Source organism: Protopterus annectens, chromosome 2.part0 (assembly GCF_019279795.1).
Source record: "Protopterus annectens isolate FY-2018-M chromosome 2.part0, PAN1.0, whole genome shotgun sequence".
NCBI classification, from domain to species: domain Eukaryota; kingdom Metazoa; phylum Chordata; order Ceratodontiformes; family Protopteridae; genus Protopterus; species Protopterus annectens.
In genome coordinates this window covers 1,696,765,736-1,696,784,463 of record NC_056728.1, presented here as the reverse complement: position 1 = coordinate 1,696,784,463, position 18,728 = coordinate 1,696,765,736, and the positions used below count along the sequence as shown (strand labels likewise).

Below are 18,728 nucleotides of genomic sequence, written 5' to 3'. Positions count from 1 at the left end.
ACCACAGGAGTAGAAAAAGCAACTGTAGAAACCATTGTATGCCAATCCATTGAGTGTGTACCTGGTATGTGCAAGTGGGAGGTTACTGTATAAACATAAAATCCTGTTCTTCCACACATATGAAGGTTTCATTCCTGATTCTCCTGATCCTGAAGGAACAAATGAACGGTAGGGCTCTTGTCAAGGGGGAAGGGACTGGATCAGCCGGGGAGCTGTGAGGAAGACCTGACGGTTAATGGAGGAGAAAACAAATGCTAACTATGGCTTTGATTTCATCACAAAAGCAAGCTGAAAAAAGCAAAAAAATACCAGGTGACCACGAATACTGCCTTAAGGGCCTCTATCCAGAGAAGTGCCGTAAACCAAAATCATCTATCTGTATAACAAGTGTAATGTTGAACAGTAAAACTGCAAATCACAAACACAACATAATTTCTACATTAATACACTACAAATTACTCAGAAGTTTGCATTGACATACTATCACAGAAGGTTTTTTGTTACTTGTTACACAGCAGTAGACCACACTGGTTAAAATGATGTTACGTTTAAATGTTACATACCTGGGCCCAGAATAAAGCCCAGTGCCTGACAAGCACTCATGTTTGCCATGGCACTGGTCCTCTCCTTCAGAGAAGTTGCTCCAGCAACATAAGATCTCACTACAGCAACATTACCTGCAAATGGAAAGAACAGCTTATCAAGGTTTTGTGAACACCTATACACTTTAAGATCCATTCACCAAGACATTATATGATGTATTCCCCAACATGTAAAACAATTTATAAAGCACAGAGTAGGGAAAAGGAAGCTGGGTAAGTGTAAATATGTGATGACCACTGAAATACTAGTTTTACTTATCTGAGTACTTTTATACATACTTGACATACCTGCTAGCAGAGGTCAATATTATATTATCGCATGCTTAGAAAAGCGAACGATAAATAATCGACCCCATGTAAGCAAAAGCTTACAACATCAAAACCTCAGAACAGTGATTTTTTTCCAAGGGAAAAAATAATCACTGTTCCAAAGAAAAAAAAATACTTTTAAACATTACATAATGTGGGGGGCTTCGCCCACCATACCACTCCCCCTACTTAAATATACCAACTCCAAGATTGCACTACAGTGCCGAAAATGGCAAAGTAACAAAAGCAGCCAAGCAAATTATTTCCCAGAGAAAGAATTCGCTGAAAAGCCTCTTTGTTAGTTCGCCTTTTGCGCTTGTCAGTTCAATCAAGACGCATTCGACAAACTGCGTCTGCAATCAGGTAATAGGAACCTGCTAGCACAGATGTAGGAAACAGGACCTGCAATTTTTGTGGCATGATAGTTTCGTTTTAATTTTCTGATAAATGGGTAAAGCCACATATGTGCCAAGTGCCAGTTTTCTAGGGTAAACAAAAACTGAATGACTGCCTTGCTTACATGTTTTTGCTGCATAAAATATTTTATTGAAATTTTACAAACATCAAAAAAAAAGATGCTAATGCAACCATGAACATCAATGGAATCAGGAGGGAAACTGTCACATAAATTGGTAATCAAACTCAGATCTGATATACAAATTAACAAAAAATATAAAATATAATTAAAACATAAAACAAATCCTGCAACTAAATATTAAATTCAACACACATACCTGCACAGAAATACAAAGTCTGACAATTATAAGAACCTACTCTGGATATGAATGAAAATCAAGTTTAACTATTTAAACGCAAACTGGAAAACAAAAGTAAAATGTAACCAAAAATTGACTAACACACACATCAGAAAGCTAGATAATAATAATTAAATAAATTAAATTTACAATAAGGTTAACTGAAGGGTAGTTCAAGTAAATTGAGTTTTAGGGAGCATTTAAGCCCCCCAGTATTGGGAGTCTCCTATAACAATAAATATACACTGTAAATGAGATCTGCTACAATCAGCCATACCAATGAACATATGAGGTCATAAAAAGTTTAACCTTTGGAGTTACCACATACCTGGAAGAACAACATACAAGTGTAAATGCAATAAAGCAACTCTAGGACAAGGCTTGTTTTGAAACTTAAGCATTTATGTGACAATGTCCTACTCTTAAGGATTATGACTTATCATCAGAGAAATGTGCCATTCTGTGACCTACTTCCAAACGTTTTAGCAATGTGAGAGCCTGTACTACTTTTCAGTGCAGATGCCACTCCATCTCATGGTTCTCTAAACTGGCTATCAAGCCCCCATACATTATAATGCATCCCAAAACTTTGAAAAGTCAACAAAACCATCCTCGGCTCCAGTAGGACAATGTGTAAATAATTCTTAGAGATGCTCATATCCCCTGTACTTGTTCTGTCCCAAAGTGAGCTCTCAAACCCACCACTGATACAGCTGCTATGACAGAGTGCTACAGAACCAGGAAAACAAATAAGAAACATTTTCAGGTTGATGGAATATATCCATCAGTCCAAGAAATGGCAGTGAGAATTCTGAAACTAGAAGCAGATACAGTGAGTGACGGCATTACAACCTCTGGAATATCCTCATATGGGAAATGTATTAACAGAACAATGGAAAACATAACTGCCATCTATCAACCCCAGTAAATAAAAAAATGTATGAGCTGTAACTCACATCATTATACCACCTCAATGACCACTTTCCTGATCTTCTGAGTCTCTGGATATACATTTATAGAAAATATAAAATCATGATATGTGTATGAAAGTAAGAGGGCACTGGGGAAGATGAGTTGCACCTAATATGCACTTAGGGAGTGTAATGTTGCAGTCTTTCAACGGGGTGTTTTCCAGTAACTTATATTGTTTGACAAAAGGCTGATCTTCCCTCTCTTGGTCATAGAATTAAATAGCTCTGTTTTAAAGATGGAGCTATTAAATTCTTATACTCGGAAGTGGCCTATTATAGAGTATGGAAAGTACTATGAGCTTAAATTATGTGCAATTTATTCGGCTTGACTAATATTGTTTTCGTTGCTAATCATAAGTTGTTTATGAACAGGTGGAAGGGTGCCTGGGTAGATAGGATGAGACCCAAACAATACTTCTGCCCAAGGATAACAGATCAGTCAATAATTGCCTGTTGGCTAGATACAGTAAGTTTGGAAATTTTTAGTGGTACTTTCTTGAAGTAACTTCTGTACAGTTGTCACTGCTTTGCTCCAAAGTACATTTACATATTTTCATGATACAAATTTTGAATAAATGAATTACTTTAAATGAGGGGCAGTCTTAAATAAAGACCTGCTGATTAATATATATGTCTTCATAATTACTACTGGCATGGGGGACTTCCGAGATGGCTGCACACTGATCAACACCTCAAATTCAGCATTCCCAGTGTGAAAAAAAAAGAAACAAGGGCTAGTACTTATGACAGTTTTAGTAAAATGTGGTTACTGGCTAATAAGCACATTGCCTGGATGCTAGCAAAGAAGAAACATGGAGAACCTGAAAGAAAATCAACTATAAAAGGCAAAAAGAAAACACTACCTGGGAAGCAGCTGTTCAGCAAAAATGCAGCTCAGGCACCAGATTTCATACAAGACATGGCTTACAATAATTTACAGGAAAAAATAAATCAAATGTACTCTGAGCTGATTGAAATAAATGAAACAATGAAGGAGTATATCAACTCAAATGGCTGGAAAAAAATGGAAGAAGCTATAAACAGCTATACTGATGAACTGATAAAATTGCAAAAATCACAGGTTGAAATGCAGAAAAAGCTAGCTGAGTTTGGGACTCCTCAAGAAGAGATGTTTCAAAAGAATTTAAAGTTAGAGGGCAGAACATGCAGAGATAACCTGAGATTTTCTGCTGTACAAGTGGACCTGGAAGAGACAGATTGTATTAATTTTATAAAAACACAAATAAGCAACTGTACTGGTATTCCACACAGTTATTTGATAACTGAATGGGCACATCATCTGTACGCTCCAAACCTGGCCATGAGAAAGCAGTCAAGACCTGTATTAAGAAAGATGTAATCATAGTAGCAGAAAGAGTTGATTCTGACAAAACTGTGGCAGAAGGCAAAGTTAACTGGAAACAGTAGAGTACTTGTGGAAAATGATTATTCACTGTACACCAGGCAAAAGAAACGCAAATTTATTTCAGCAATTGGGGTATGTCGAGAGGCTTTGTGAGATTCAAAGTGCTATATTCAGCGGTCTTCAAAATACTTTTTAATGCAGAACAGGCTAAGGAGGAAATACAAAAAAGTTAGTCCAACAAAAAGTGAGCAATTAAACAGAAGGGAACTCTGCTTCTCATTCTTTTGATAATAAAGCTCATTTAGAGACTTTGCCAGTAAAACCTTTTCCAATGTCACAAATGAAAATGCTTGAGAGAAAGACAAAAGCACAGGAATTGACTAGCAGAACTGGGAGTACCTTCATCTTCAATGGTAGTCTGGGATTGGGAGATGGAGATGAACAGGAACAAGACCAGTAACACTGAAATTAGTGAATAAATGTGAGAATATCAAGCATAAATCACATTTGTGAAGTATGGCTTTACAAGAAAAAGTGGCGGAGAAAGATTGGACTTTTGTTGACTTTGTTAAACTTGTGAGGTACTGAAATGCATATATTCCACTGCATGTCATTCATGTCTGGAAGGACACTAAAGGGGGAAAAAGAATAACTGTAATTAAAACAATTTTTGTTCTTAACAGTATTTGTATAAAACATTTCATGATATAAATTGCATATTACATAATAAAGCATTTTCAGTGATTGTTGTATGTGATAAAGATACTAATGTAAGCACGTACTTTTTAATTTTAAGAAATGTAGGTATTACATTGTAAAAATAGAGGAAAGGTTGGACCAAAGCATGTTCAAGTTTCTATACTGTAATCTTCAGCTGTTGGGATAGGGTGTAATAAATGTAGAGTTGAGATGTTTTCTTTTACTTCAGCATAGATGAATGTCTGGATTAGTGCCATTAGCTTAATCTTCTAATAAGTTTCTTGTGCAAGTATGTGTGCTATAAAAATAAGAGAACACTGTGAATGCAATGAAAAGGTTTCCTTTAGCAAATAAATGTTCATCGTGAGTTGAGAAGTCCGCAGTTAGGGCCAGCTGTATATTTTATTCTTACATTTCCCTGGAGATACGCTGACTACAGATCCAGACAATAAATCTCGACAGATGTGGATATTGCTGAGAGAAATTTAAAATGAAAAGGTACAAGGGCAAGCAGCTTAGCAAAAAATAAAGTCTGAAATTATTAGAAATTAATAAGAGACAGCAGTTTTCCTGGTACCTAAAAACCTCAGTGAATTAACTAGAAGAGTCTACAATTTAGTTTTATTTAAAGATAGCCAGTGTACTTTTTCTTAAGGCTAAAATTTAATGTTTTCTGAAAGCATACAAGCTGTTTTTTTCATCTGGGAAGTGAATACAGATAAGAACCAACAGCAAGTAACAGCACATGCTGTAACATGCACTTTGCATGGATAACCTTAAATTTAGATAAGGTAACGACTGAGTGCAGTTGTCAATTCAGGGTAACTGTTCCTATCAGGAGAGTTAAACATTATTAGAAGATGCAATCATTTTTGTGAGTTTGTTTTAAGTTACTAAGGTGTGTGTGTGTATTTTTGAGGGTTTTCATTAAAACAAAATGTCTTGCAGAATGTGACTTAGGTTCAAATGGAGACAAGAAAAAATGTATAAAGGATCAACCTGTCAAACATTAGTGGGTGTATGTAATACAAAAGTTGGAAACGGACATTTTAAAAAGATTGTCAAATTGTCTACATCATCCATATTTTAGAAAGTGAATGGTCTCACAAGTATAGACAGAAAGGTAACAGAACTGAATTATATTACGTAAAGCAAAGTGCAAGTATCAGTGCTACAGCAGACATGTTTGGAAAGAAGTGAGCGTATGAATTTGATAAAGAAAGGATTTTAGGATGGATATCAGCAGAATATCAGGGACAAAGGAAAAGGAGTATATTTATACTAATTGCTAGAGGAGCTCCAATAGTGATAGAAGAGAAAAAAAAAGATAATGATAGATTTGTGGTAGTAAGGGGCTGCTGGCAAGGGAGGAAGATTACTCTGGCAAGTATTTATATTACACCTAAAACTGTTATTATGGAGCTAAAAAAATTTGGGAGAAAAAATCAGCTTTCAGCAAGGACTATTACTTACAGGTGGAGACTGGAGCTTGATTTGTAACAGTGAGAATGTATCTGGGGGACCTAAAAGGCAAAATATAACAAAAGAAAGTAGATTTCTGAAGAAATTTATGAAAATGTTTGGTATGGAAGATGTGAATTCAGTAGCAGGAACTTGAATATAATTAGCATATTATTCCCCAAGGCACAATAACTGGCCAAGACTAGACAGAAATTATATTTCATAGGAACGTCCATTTAATTGAAAGCTTTGACACATCCAATAACTACTTCAGACCTTATGACAAAAATGCAGGGTAATGAAGTAAAAATAAGGCACAGTGACCTCCACTCCTATCTGTTTAAAAGACAGGAACGTAAAGAATGAGTAATGGAAATTATTCAAGATTTACTAGAGAAGATACAAATTTCTTCAGAAGGTAGAGCTAATGAGTGGGATAAAATGAAAGTCGAGTTTAAAAATAGGGTAGAAACAAACGAAATAGAGATATGGTTAATAAGTAACAATAATTATTTAGAGGAGCTGATATAGGTTAAAGTATTGAAGAATAAGAGGAATCTCACAGAACAAGAAGTGAAAATGCAGAGTGCTAAACAGAAAATAAGAAAGTATTTAGATAATATGCATGGATTTAGAAAGATTGCTGTTAATCAACTGTTTTTTAATGATAACTCCTGAGTAAAAAAATGTTTAGCACAATGAATTAGGCAACAGAAAGTACTGCTGCCAAACTCTGGAAGCCTGTTAACAAGAAAAACAACCAGAGATCATGTACAGGTATGAGAGAAATTTTATGAAAACTTGGATCAAGCAAAGAAATTTGGAAATCAAGAAAGATCACAAATGGAAATATTTATGTAAATCTTAAATATGTTGAAAATATGTAGGCGAGGTTCAACAATTAACAGTTAAGACAGGAGGAGATGAGACAAAAACAAAGACATATAATCAATCAGCAGGAATGTCTCATGGAATACATGGTATTCCTGTGGAAGTTTTGAAGCTAGACGGAAGAAAGTGATAAAGATCTAGAAGATTTTAACAGTACTGTAAAAGGAGGAAGCACCAACATCCTGGAAGAAAGCTCTGGTGGACTGAATACCTAAAGAAGGTAAAGACCCATCAGACCCAGCTTCATATAGTACCATTTCAATTTAAACCATGATTATAAAGTGTTTATATGCATAACAGCTAAAAAGAATGGCAAAGTGTTGCCAAAACTGATCTATATGGATCAATGTGGTTTTGTGGATGGGAGGCAAACGTTTGACAACATTAATACAACAATGATGATCCACAGGAAAGCAGAATGTAAGAAAATACTGCTGTTGGCGGTGGGTCTTGATGCAGAGAAAGCATTTGATAGAGTAAACTGGAATTTTATGAGTAGAGCAATGGAAGCATCTACATTCCCTGATACAATAATAAGATTAATTAGGAAGATATATGAGGGATCAGAGGCAAACATTAAGGTGGGAATGTTCCTCTCTGATAAGTTGTGTCTGAACAGGGGAACCCAGGCAGGGGTGTCCTCTTTCTCCTTCATTATTTGCATTGTATTTAGAGCCAGTGGCAAAGAAAATAAGGGACTCAAATTCAAGGATAAAACTGGTATGGTACTCAAGAAAAGTTGGCTTTATTTGTAAACAATATTAATTGGTGCCTCTTAAAATCAGAAAAAGACATCTGTGTTGTGCAACATTTTGAGACAGTTTCATGTCTTTTCAGGATAAACAATTAATGAAGATAAAACAAAGGACATAGGTATAAACTATCTACCCACACATACATTGGTTTAGCAATACCCATATTTATGGGGACAGAAAAAAATGAAGTATTTAGGAGTATGGATTAAAAATGAATCTGTTATGGCAACTAAGGATAAGTGGAAAGAGACTAAAGATGATACAAAAAGTGAGAAACTATAAGCTCTTTGTTTTTTGAATATGGATAGCAAGAAACAAGCAGTGAAAATGTTTTAGTTGCTTTAGGTTTATATACAGGTCAGGCATATTTATCAACCAGGGGAGTATTGCTCAACAGCAATTAACAGAGAGTCTAAGAATTTTATCTAGGAGGGGAAAAGGGCAAGTGTCAGCTGGGATAAGATGATCCTTTCAACAGAACAAGGCAGGTTAGGATTAACCCATATGAAGGAATACTTTAGAGCTACACAGTTAAGGTTCATAAACTTAACACAAGCAGGGAGGCTGATTAAGCAGAGGAGAGGAATTCAAAAAATAAGGAGAGAGAGTGAGATTTTGGATGCAGATCCTTATGGAGAATAACAGCCATACAGAATATTGTATTCATAAAGTAGCAGAAAATATTGTAAGATCTAAGTCAACATGCGAATGGAAAAAGGAGATTTTTGCCAAGAAAGACAACAGCAATTAGTGGTACAGATAGTAGGCATGAGGGGGCTGGAGAAAAAAGAAACCAAGGTAATGGGAGAAAATAACTAGACAGGGAAAGATAACAGAACAAGAAGGCATTTAGACTGCATGCTAGAGATTGCGTTCCCTAGTAGGGAGTGATATCAATCTCTTTCAAGGATTGATATCATAGTATAGATAAAGAGAAAGGGATAGAGAAATCCTAAGTGAAAGACCTGCTCTGGTAGAGTTTTTATTTTAGTCTAGAAAAGAAACTACTGCTAAAAAAGGATAATTAGTAAGGCATATAAAATATTGTACAACTATAAGAAACAATCAGAGGTTGTTAGAAAAGACTGGGAAGAAAGATTGGACAAGCAAATTCCACTCTCTCCTTATTTCTTGAATTCCCTCCTCACTTCACCATTCCTTTCCACTTTGAGTAATAGCTTTCTACTTGTGCTATGTAAATAAAATGTCATCTGAAGGTGCATGTTCATCAGGTGCAATATATATTCACCTTTGTAAGAGAAATTTGGAAAGAAAACTGGTAAGTTAACAGTTTGAATCTTCTATGAACAGTCTGATTCAGAGAATCTTTTGAAGCCACTTTGGAAGAAAATTATAGTTAGTCCAAAGGGGCACCCTGTCCTGGTGAAAGATCAAGTGGGGGGGTCTGCATGTTAAGGCTTGCATTTCAGAAAATCTTCTGGCAGAGGTGATAGCCACAAAAATAGTTTAAGATAAAATCTTCAATTCTGCAAATGCCACTGGTTAAAAATGTGGTTTCATTAAAGTCTGAGGCATCACTATAATACCCCAAGGGGGAATGGGATCCTTGATAGGGGTTTGAGCAGAAAAAGTCCTTTAAAAAGCCATTAGACAACTTTAAGGATGCAACAGGATTGCAATTTTCCCAAAATTAAAAATTGGATATGGCTGCTAACTGAACATTAATGACTGAGAAGCACCTTCTTGGAATAACCCTTTTAAAAATCCAAAATAGAAGGAAGAGGTGCTGAAAAATATTCTAAGCCCTTTCAGGAAGCCCAAACCACAAATCATTTCCACCTACTTCTATAAATCATTCTTGTCTTATGTTTCTGAGGTAATAATAAAGTGTGTGTAACACAAGAGGAGAGCCCGGCATCCATGGCCATCACTGGAATTACAAGAACCATGCTGTTAACTTCAAGATTTTGGGTCTCAGTGAAGCTGGCCGGATGGGTGAGATAGGTCTGGAAGAAGATCCATCATCCATGGAGGATGTTTCAAATAAGGCCAAATGTAAGGGAACCAAACCTGCTGGGGCCAGAAGGGGGAGATGAGAATTAGAAGTTATGTACTCACCATAACGTTCCATCTGAGTAGGTGTATTCATTTGTCTGCAACCTGTGGGTTATGGATCCGATATCGGATCCGAACCGGCATGGTTTACCAGCTATGGATCCAAGCTCTCAGCTCCTCCCCTCACCCATAATGCCCTGCTCTACCCTCATGACCTCAGATCGAGTTTGCCAACAGCAAGAACACCCTGAAAAGGGTAACACACCATATGCAGGAAACTGAAAGGCCAGGGGGATAGGAGGGCGGGATGGTTGCAGACAAATGAATACACCTACTCAGATGGAACGTTATGGTGAGTACATAACTTCTAAATATGAAGTAGGAGATTCATTTGTCTGCAACCTGTGGGACAGAGTCCCCAGCTACCTGAATCTTGGGCGGCCATCATGGAAGGATATTCCGGAGCACCGCGGAGCCAAATGATGCTCTACCCCTAGATGCAAGATCCAACTTGTAGTGGGAAATAAAAGTATGAGATGAAGCGCACGTGGCTGCTGCACAAATATCATCTAGAGGAATCCTAGCCTTAAAGGCTGCCGAGGTAGAGACTGACTGGGTTGAATGGGCGTGTACACCCTCCGGTGCGGGCCTTCCTGAAGCTTGATAAGCCAATAAGATACATTGTGAAATCCAGCGAGACAGAGAGACTTTAGAAATTGGCTTGCCCAAATTAAATTTAGCAAAGGAAATGAACAACTGGTCGGATTGCGTATGACCAGCCGTTCTGTTTAGATAAAATCTAAGTTGCCTGTGAACATCTAAGGAGTGAAGCTTGTATTCACCTTTGTTTTCATATTTAGGAAAGAAAACAGGGAGATTAATGGATTGATTAATGTTTGCTTCAGAAGCTACTTTAGGAAGAAAGGACGGGTTGGTCCTGAGGTAAACACGGTCTGGATGAAAGACCAAGCAAGGAGGTTTAGCTGATAATGCTTGGAGCTCTGAAACTCTCTTGGCCGAAGTAATGGCTACTAAGAAGGCAGTCTTGAACGACAAGAATTTGAGATCTACCGTGAGCCGGTTGAGGCGGTCAAGGCCTGGAGAACTAAGGAAAGGTCCCAGGGAGGAACCGCTTGTTTTACAGGGGGCCTGAGAAGGAAAGTACCTTTAAGGAAAATTTTACACAACTTGGCCGACATGAGTGGACTGGAGTCATGACCAATGTGATAATGTGAAATTGCCGCAAGTTGTACTTTGACTGTGGAACTGCTGGCACCATCGTTAAAAAGAGTGGTTAAGAAATCAAGCACTAAAGGGAGAGGAACTGTGAAGGGGTTCAGGCCTTGCCGCTCCGCCCACAAAGAAAACGTTTCCACTTGCTACGGTAGACTTTCCTAGTGGACGGTTTATGAGCTGCCACCAGGATCGCCTTAACAGGGGACGAAATACCGGGAGTCCTGATCAAGAGTGGAACTGGAGCAGCCAAGCGGTCAGCTTCAGGTTGTCCAGGTTCGGAAGAGATAGGCGGGATGGATGAGATATCAGATCCGGAATGGGATCTAGAATCCAAGGGGGATTCACCGAGTGAGACCTTAGGAAGGGGAACCAGATCTGTCGAGGCCAAACGGAGCAATGAGAATCATTCTGCACCCCACCCGAGAGGCTTTCTGAAGAACTTGGAGCATCAGAGGCAAGGGGGGATAAGCATACAGAAGACCGGGTGGCCAAGCATGCACCAAAGCGTCTCTTGGGGAACCTCCTGGAGGAGGTATCAGAGCGAAAAAACTGTCGCACTTGGTGTTTGAGGGAGAGGCAAAAGATCGCATGAAGGAGTTCCCCACCGTGCGAATATGCGTTCGCCTACTTGAGAATTGAGAGAGCACTCGTAAGGGGTCAGAATGGTGCGACTGAGCTTGTCCGGGCCAGGATGTTGGACCGACCGGAATGTGCGTTGCTATGAGAAAGCGGTTGGTGGAGATAGCCCATTCCCAAACTCTCATGGCTTCTCGACAAAGAGGGTAAGACCTGGTTCCTCCTTGCTTGTTGATATACCAGACAACCGACATGTTGTCCGATTGAATCGCAATTGTTCCCAAGGGAAGAAAGTCCTGAAGTGCTAGCAACGCTAAGAGCACTGCTCTCATCTCTAGAACACTGATATGCAGTAAGGTCTCTGAATCGTTCCACGTGCCTTGGACGGTCCGGCCTGCAAAATGCCCCCCCCCCACCCAAGGCGGGAGGCGTCCGTGGTCACCGTGGCGAGAGGGGGAGAAGCACAAAATGGGCGGCCTCCGTGGAGATCTGGAGAGTGAAGCCACCACAGGAGGGACCGCTTGCAAGCCTTGCTGATCGCAATGGGATGATGCATAGGAAGAGCAAGGTACGACCACTGTACTAAGAGAGTCCACTGGAGGATGCGCATATTGAGCCTGGCAAGAGGAAGAAGTGCTATAGCAGACGCCATGGACCCTAGAGCCCTCAGGACCAACTCCGCCGGAACTGAACTTGAGTGGAGAATGGCCCGCACCTGGAGCTGCAGATTTTGAACTCTGTCCGCAGTGAGGAAGGCTTTCAAGCTCCTTGTGTCTAACCTGGCCCCTATAAAATCTATGAGCTGTGTGGGTGCTAGGTTGGATTTTTTTTGTATTTATAGTGATGCCCAGACTGGGAGCAAGATGGAGAGAAAGGAGTCTACCAATAGTAGTAGATGCCTTGTTGGGGCGGTGAGGAGCCAGTCGTCCAGGTAGGGAAAGACCTGTACCCCCTGAAGCCTCAGGTGGGCCGCTACCACTGCTAATACTTTGGTGAACACCCTGGGGGCTGTGGTGAGACCAAAGGGAAGGACCCGGAACTGGTAGTGACTGGCTCCCAGCCGGAAGCGGAGAAACCTCCTGGAGCGCCTGTCCATTAGAATGTGGTAGTACGCATCCTTGAGGTCTATGGAGCACATCCAGTGATTTTCTCCCAGAAGGGGGAGAATAGATTGCAGAGTGACCATTCGGAACTTCTTCTTGGGAACTGCCAGGTTCAAGAGAGAAAGGTCTAAAATTGGTCTTAGATCCCCGTCTTTTTGGCACTAAAAGAACCTGGAGTAGAACCCTGATCCGATCTGGTCTGGGGGACGGGCTGGATGGCTCTTTCTTTAGCAGATGGCCAATTTCTGCCAAAGCGGCCTCCCGTTGACCGGGTGGAACGCCTGGTAGGGACTTCAATTTGGTAAGTGACGAAATGGGATGCGGTATCCTCTGGATATGATCTGGAGAACCCAGAGGTCTGATGTTATGGACTCCCATGCCGCTAGGTGCCCCGAAAAACGTCCCCCGACTGCCTCCAGAGTGGAGCAGCCGGGCAACCCCTCAGGGTTGCTGCGCGGGCCGTTCAGAGAAGGGTTCTCTGGACCCGAAGTTCCTGGGAGCCCCTCTGCCTCTAGGGCAGCGTCCTCCCTGTCCTCCTTTGCCACGGAAGGACTGGTTGTCCAGAGCAGGCTGGGATTGCTGCGACTTCCGGAACCACATCTTCTTCTGACCCTTTGGTTCCTAGAATAGGGCCTCTGGGGTGCAGAGAAGCGGATTCGACGGCAGACAGCGTCTTCCGTCCTTCTAGCTCTGGGTCAAAGTGTCGCGAACGGTTTTGCCAAAGAGGGCAGAACCATCAAAGGCGTTCGCAAATGACGCTTTGAAGGGCTCTGAGAAATCGCAATGACGGAGCCAGGCCTGGCGTCTAGTGACTAGACCTGCCCCTGCGGCGCCTTCCGTAGCATGGGAGAGTAGCCGCATAGAGGTATTGGTAACTGATCTAAGAGTGGCCATGCGGGTGGAGTGCAGCACTTTGTCCTCCTCCGACATGGACTCTGGGGGAGATGCAGCGTATTCTTTAATAAGATCGCGCTGCATCCTAATCACGTGTGCCAGGTAGTTCAGCTCCCTTACCGAGAAGGTCGCTGAACTAAACATCCGCTTCCCCAAGCGGTCCATCATCCGAGACTCCTTTCTCGGGGGATGGACTGAGGGACTCTCCTGAGCAAGTTCCCTCTTGGTGGCCGCCGCCGTCAACATGGCATCTACCGGAGGCCCCTTACTCTAATGGGCACAGTTAGCCGGTGGACTGAGGATCCGGTCGGGCCTCTTAGGGATTGGCTCCACGGTGTCCGGTTCCTTCCACGCCCTGGTGGTAATGAGGTCCACCAGGGGGTCGGCAGGAGGGGACACCCAAGAGGTAGACGGGCCCGCTTCAAATGCCTCCAAGAACACGGACTCGTCCGAGGAAGACTTGGGGGCAGACCACCCCCCCTTATGCGGAGCATTTCCATGATGTCTCCAAATGAGACATCCTCGGGGGGTGACCGTGGGGAGCCTTCCCCTTCCTCCAAATCCGTGTCTTCCGTGAGAGACTAAGGGGAGTCAATGTGCCTCCTTTTGCACGTATGCTTGCGAGGAACATCCTCTGGGGGGCTGTCAGAGGACTCCTCGCAAGCAGTAACCTGTTCCAGGGGAACAGCTTGGGGCACAGAAGCGGGCTGTCCCAAGGGCCGGATGATGGAAGCCTGACCCAGTGCAGAGGGAGCGCGGGACGGAGCCAAAACAAGTGCCGGGGGTCCGGAGACCCTCAACAGGGCCCTCTCCACTACATCAAAAGCCGAAGGGGAGCCGACCTCGACCAAAGGATCCGACAATCGGCTCCCCCTCGGATCCGAAGAGTGGATCGGAGCCGGCGCCGAAGCGCTCGGATCCAAAGGGACAGTGCGCTCTGACACAGACAGCGCCAAAGGAGCACTGATCCCCCCGGATCCGAAGCTCGGATCCAGGCTCCGAGAGGTCGGATCCAATGCCATCGAGGGCAGGGTCGGATCCGAAGTACCAAGTACTATCGGCGCCGACCCACCCCGGCTCAGCTGCTCGGCTCCAACTGCTCCGAACCCGGGTAGCGGGTCGGAGAAGGAGCAATTGGCTTGAAAAAGGGGGTCGAGCTCCCCCCCAGAGGGGGGGGAGGCAAGAGCACTCCCATCTGCATCTGGGCCTGGATGAACCTTCTCATCATCCGGTCCAGATCAGCGTCCGACAGGCTATAAGTTGATCTCGACGAGGCTACCGAGGTAGGCCTTGAGTGCCTCCTCGATAGCCTCGACGGAGATCGGGTCTCCTCCTCCTCAGGTCCCGGTGAAAAACACACTGGAGACCGGGCCGAGGAGGGGAGAGCCAGCAGACAAGGAAGGCGGGGAGAAGCCCGCTTGGCTGGCGGGGCCGAAACAGAGGTCTCGGCCCGCCGCTTATGGTGCTTCTCCCTCCGGTCCTTCTTCCTAGCTTCCCTCTCCTCCGAACCAGAAACGGGAGGTTGAGTCCCAGGAGGAGGAGGGGGAGCCGGAGAGGGAACAACCGTGGTAACGGTTACCCCCGAAGGAGCGGAGGCCGGAGCAGAGTCCGGCGGCAAAAGACCCGCCAAAACAAGCTTGGACCTCCGCTCCTTCAATGCCCTGGGGTTGGACCCTGCACAAATGGAACATCCAGATGTGAGGTGTTCAACCCCCAGGCATCAAACACACAGAGTGTGGCCATCAGCTGGGGAAAGCTTATGGCCACACTCGGAGCACTTAGAAAAAATAGCTTTGGGCTGCTCAGACATCCCAAAAAACAACAAACAAGTTACTAGAACTAAAAGTAAAAGTAACAAAAAACCACTCACAGGCCCAAACACACACTACGCTACCAGCGAGGGGAGGGATATAAATTTAAGATTTAAACTCTAAAAAAAAGTAATAATACAAGAGGGAAACCTACACTTTCACACAAAATTAACCAAAAAATTTCAAAATTGAGTACTTTAAACACTAACTATAGCACTTAGCTGGAGAGCTGGAAAAACACAACCTGGTCACCATGCGTGGCAAACGAGATCTGAGGTCATGAGGGTAGAGCAGGGCATTATGGGTGAGAGGAGGAGCTGAGAGCTTGGATCCATAGCTGGTAAACCATGCCGGTTCGGATCCGATATCGGATCCATAACCCACAGGTTGCAGACAAATGAATCTCCTACTTCAGATCTACTGTTACCTTGTAACTGATGGCTTTCTGTAGAAACTTGGTAACAAGGGAAAAGAATGGGATGCCATACAAGCTACCTGGGGAAAAAGTGTGAACCAGAGTGTCCTGTAGTGACTGACCACCTGGGTTCATCCACTTGGTGTTCAGGAAGAAGACAAAAACATCACACCATAGCTTGACCCAATAACTAAAAATCACTGATGTCACAGCTTGGTTGAGGGACCTCTCATGGGGTAGAAGAATAGACTTGTTCAGTTTGTCCTCTAAGACACCAGAACTCCCCAGAATGTGAGTTGCTACCAAAAGGCATTGAGAAGATGTAGTCCACTGCTGCACTCTTGTGGCTTACCGGCATAATGGGTGTATGAGCAGGTTCCCCCTCTTTGTTGGTGCACCACACTACTGCCATGTTATCCATCTGGATGGATATAACACCTTTAGGGAGACGGTCTTGAAATTCCTGCAACTCTAGGAGGATGCTTTCATCTTGAAAACACTGATGTGAAGACTGGACTCTGTTACGGACCATGTGCGTTGGACTGTCTTCCTTTCATAATGCCCCACCCACCCCAGAAAGGAGGTGTCCATAGTCACAGTGGCCACGGATGGATAGGAAAAATATCGACAGCAGGAGACAAGATGAGAGCTCAACCACCACAGAATGCAATGTCTGCATATCGCCATCAGCATACCAGAAAGTAGATACGGTGGTGTAGCACTAACCACTAAACAGAGACAGTCCACTGTGGTACTCTCATGTAACACTTTGCTTGCAGGACCAGAATAATCAACACAGCCATTAATTAACCCCAATAGATAAAGAATTGGTCTTGCTGGATTGTGTGAAGAGAGAACCTGTGATGCTTGAAGAGGAATAGAAAGGATTCTTAATTCTGAGAGTCTGACTGAGATGTTGTGTCCAGGTGGCACCCTATAAATTCTAATGATTACATTTGTGTCAGCTGGCTTGTTCTCACATTCATTGTGATTCCCCAGTGTTGGGAGAACTGGAGCAAGAAGTCCCTGCACTGGATAAGCTGATCTCTGGTACGAACTGTAAGGAATCCAAACACTATGCTCTGCACGTAGGCATTGCATGGCCAGAATAAACTATAGGAAAACCACTGTAGGCCAGCAGAAAAGTGAATCAAAGTAAAAGATAAACGAAAACCCCGAGGGTTACAGAAAAAACTTGACTTTATTGATCAGACCGGTTTCGGCAAAAAATGCCTTCTTCAGTGATACATAGTCAAAACAGTAAATGTTAAAGTCATGAATATTTATAAACTCATACAACCAATGAAAAAACTACCCAACCCATAGAGGAAATGGTATATTCCTACTCCTTAAACAACAATACACAAATCTGAATAATAAAAATTAGACTGAAAACTAATTCCAATAATGATAAAAATAAATGTGACGGCATGAATGAAAATAGCTTTTGGCATTGAGTAATGAATAATGAAAAGCCAATAGACTTCCTACATATAGTAGGCTAAGTTTCCTACGGACATGCAGATAAATTACATGGTGCAAAAACATAAAAATGTGTATTTTCCTCTTGACGAAGCCAAGATAAACTACATAAAGATGATTCGGACATATTATTATTGACATCATATAATGAACTAACTTAATGCAAAAGCTTAGCATTAATCTATAGAGAACACATATAATTGATTATAATAATATACCACAAAATTGAAATGGTTCCTCATGAAAAATCTTCGTAATTTTGGATCAACTTATAGTCCTAATAAAGTGGACACTTATGATATAGTGTCCACTTATAATTAAAATAGACAAATACATTAGTTAGATAATTGCTACCATGTATCAATGCAGAAACATTAAACACCCTAGATATCAATGCATTCCTAGTAGGACTGATAATTATAAATGGTCATTTAGACCTGGTGGAAAAAGCGCACCCAATGTGATGATCCAATATTTTTCCTTATGATTTAGGATGCTATGCCATCCTTGTGAGTTGTTACGATCACCAATAATTCTATCAGTAATCATAAAAGTAAATTGTGCATTTGGATGTTTCAATGTATGGTGAAATAAAGCATTGGTCTCTTTTATTCTTAATATCACTTCTATGTTCATTGATATGAGTTCTAAATGATCTTGAGATTTGGCCAATGTAAAATGCTGAACACTGACAGGTGGCTAAATATATTACCCAGCTGGTACTACAGTTTCCAAAAATTTTGCAATCATAGACTCTACTAGTACTTTGACTGGTAAACTATTTGAATTTGTGAATCTGTTTACATGAGCCACAATGACCACAAGGGAAGGTTCCCAACAGTTCAACCCCAGACATAGTAAGCTGCTCATATATTGCCTCCCCCACTTTCCTTATGTTTAAAGTGAGAAAACAATGAGCCCAATGTTTTTCCTCTCCTATATGCAAACTGGCACTGAGGTCCCAAAAATGCTCTTAGCTGTTCATTAGCCAATAAGATGTTCCAGTGTTTGTTAATAATGCCCTTAATTGCATTGTAATTTCTACCATAAGTAGTAACAAACCTTACAGTAGATGCAGAAGAATCACTTGGCTGTGTTTTGTATTGTAATAGGGTATCTCTGTCCATACTGGTAGACCAATCCATTGCTCTGACAATGTCCCGTTCCTTATAACCTCTTGTTTGCAAATCTCTGATATAAATCCAGGCTGGCTTTCTCATATTCGAATTGTGTGGAACTAATACGTTTCAGTATTAGTTCCACACAATTAGAATATGAGAAAGCCAATACAAAATACAGCCAAGTGATTCTTCTGCATCTACTATAAGGTTTGTTACTACTTATGGTAGAAATTACACTGGAACATCTTATTGGCTAATGAACAGC

At 41.9% G+C, this 18,728-nt stretch overlaps 1 protein-coding gene across 1 annotated transcript in view; it reads right to left on the bottom strand.

Annotated features, from left to right (window-relative positions):
- MFSD8 (major facilitator superfamily domain containing 8) overlaps positions 1 to 18,728 on the bottom strand; it is a 626,971-nt gene that overhangs the window by 461,894 nt on the left and 146,349 nt on the right. The window contains exon 5 of the mRNA XM_044061750.1: positions 564 to 677. Within this exon, the coding sequence (XP_043917685.1) occupies positions 564 to 677 (114 nt within the window). The remainder of the gene's footprint in view (positions 1 to 563; positions 678 to 18,728) is intronic.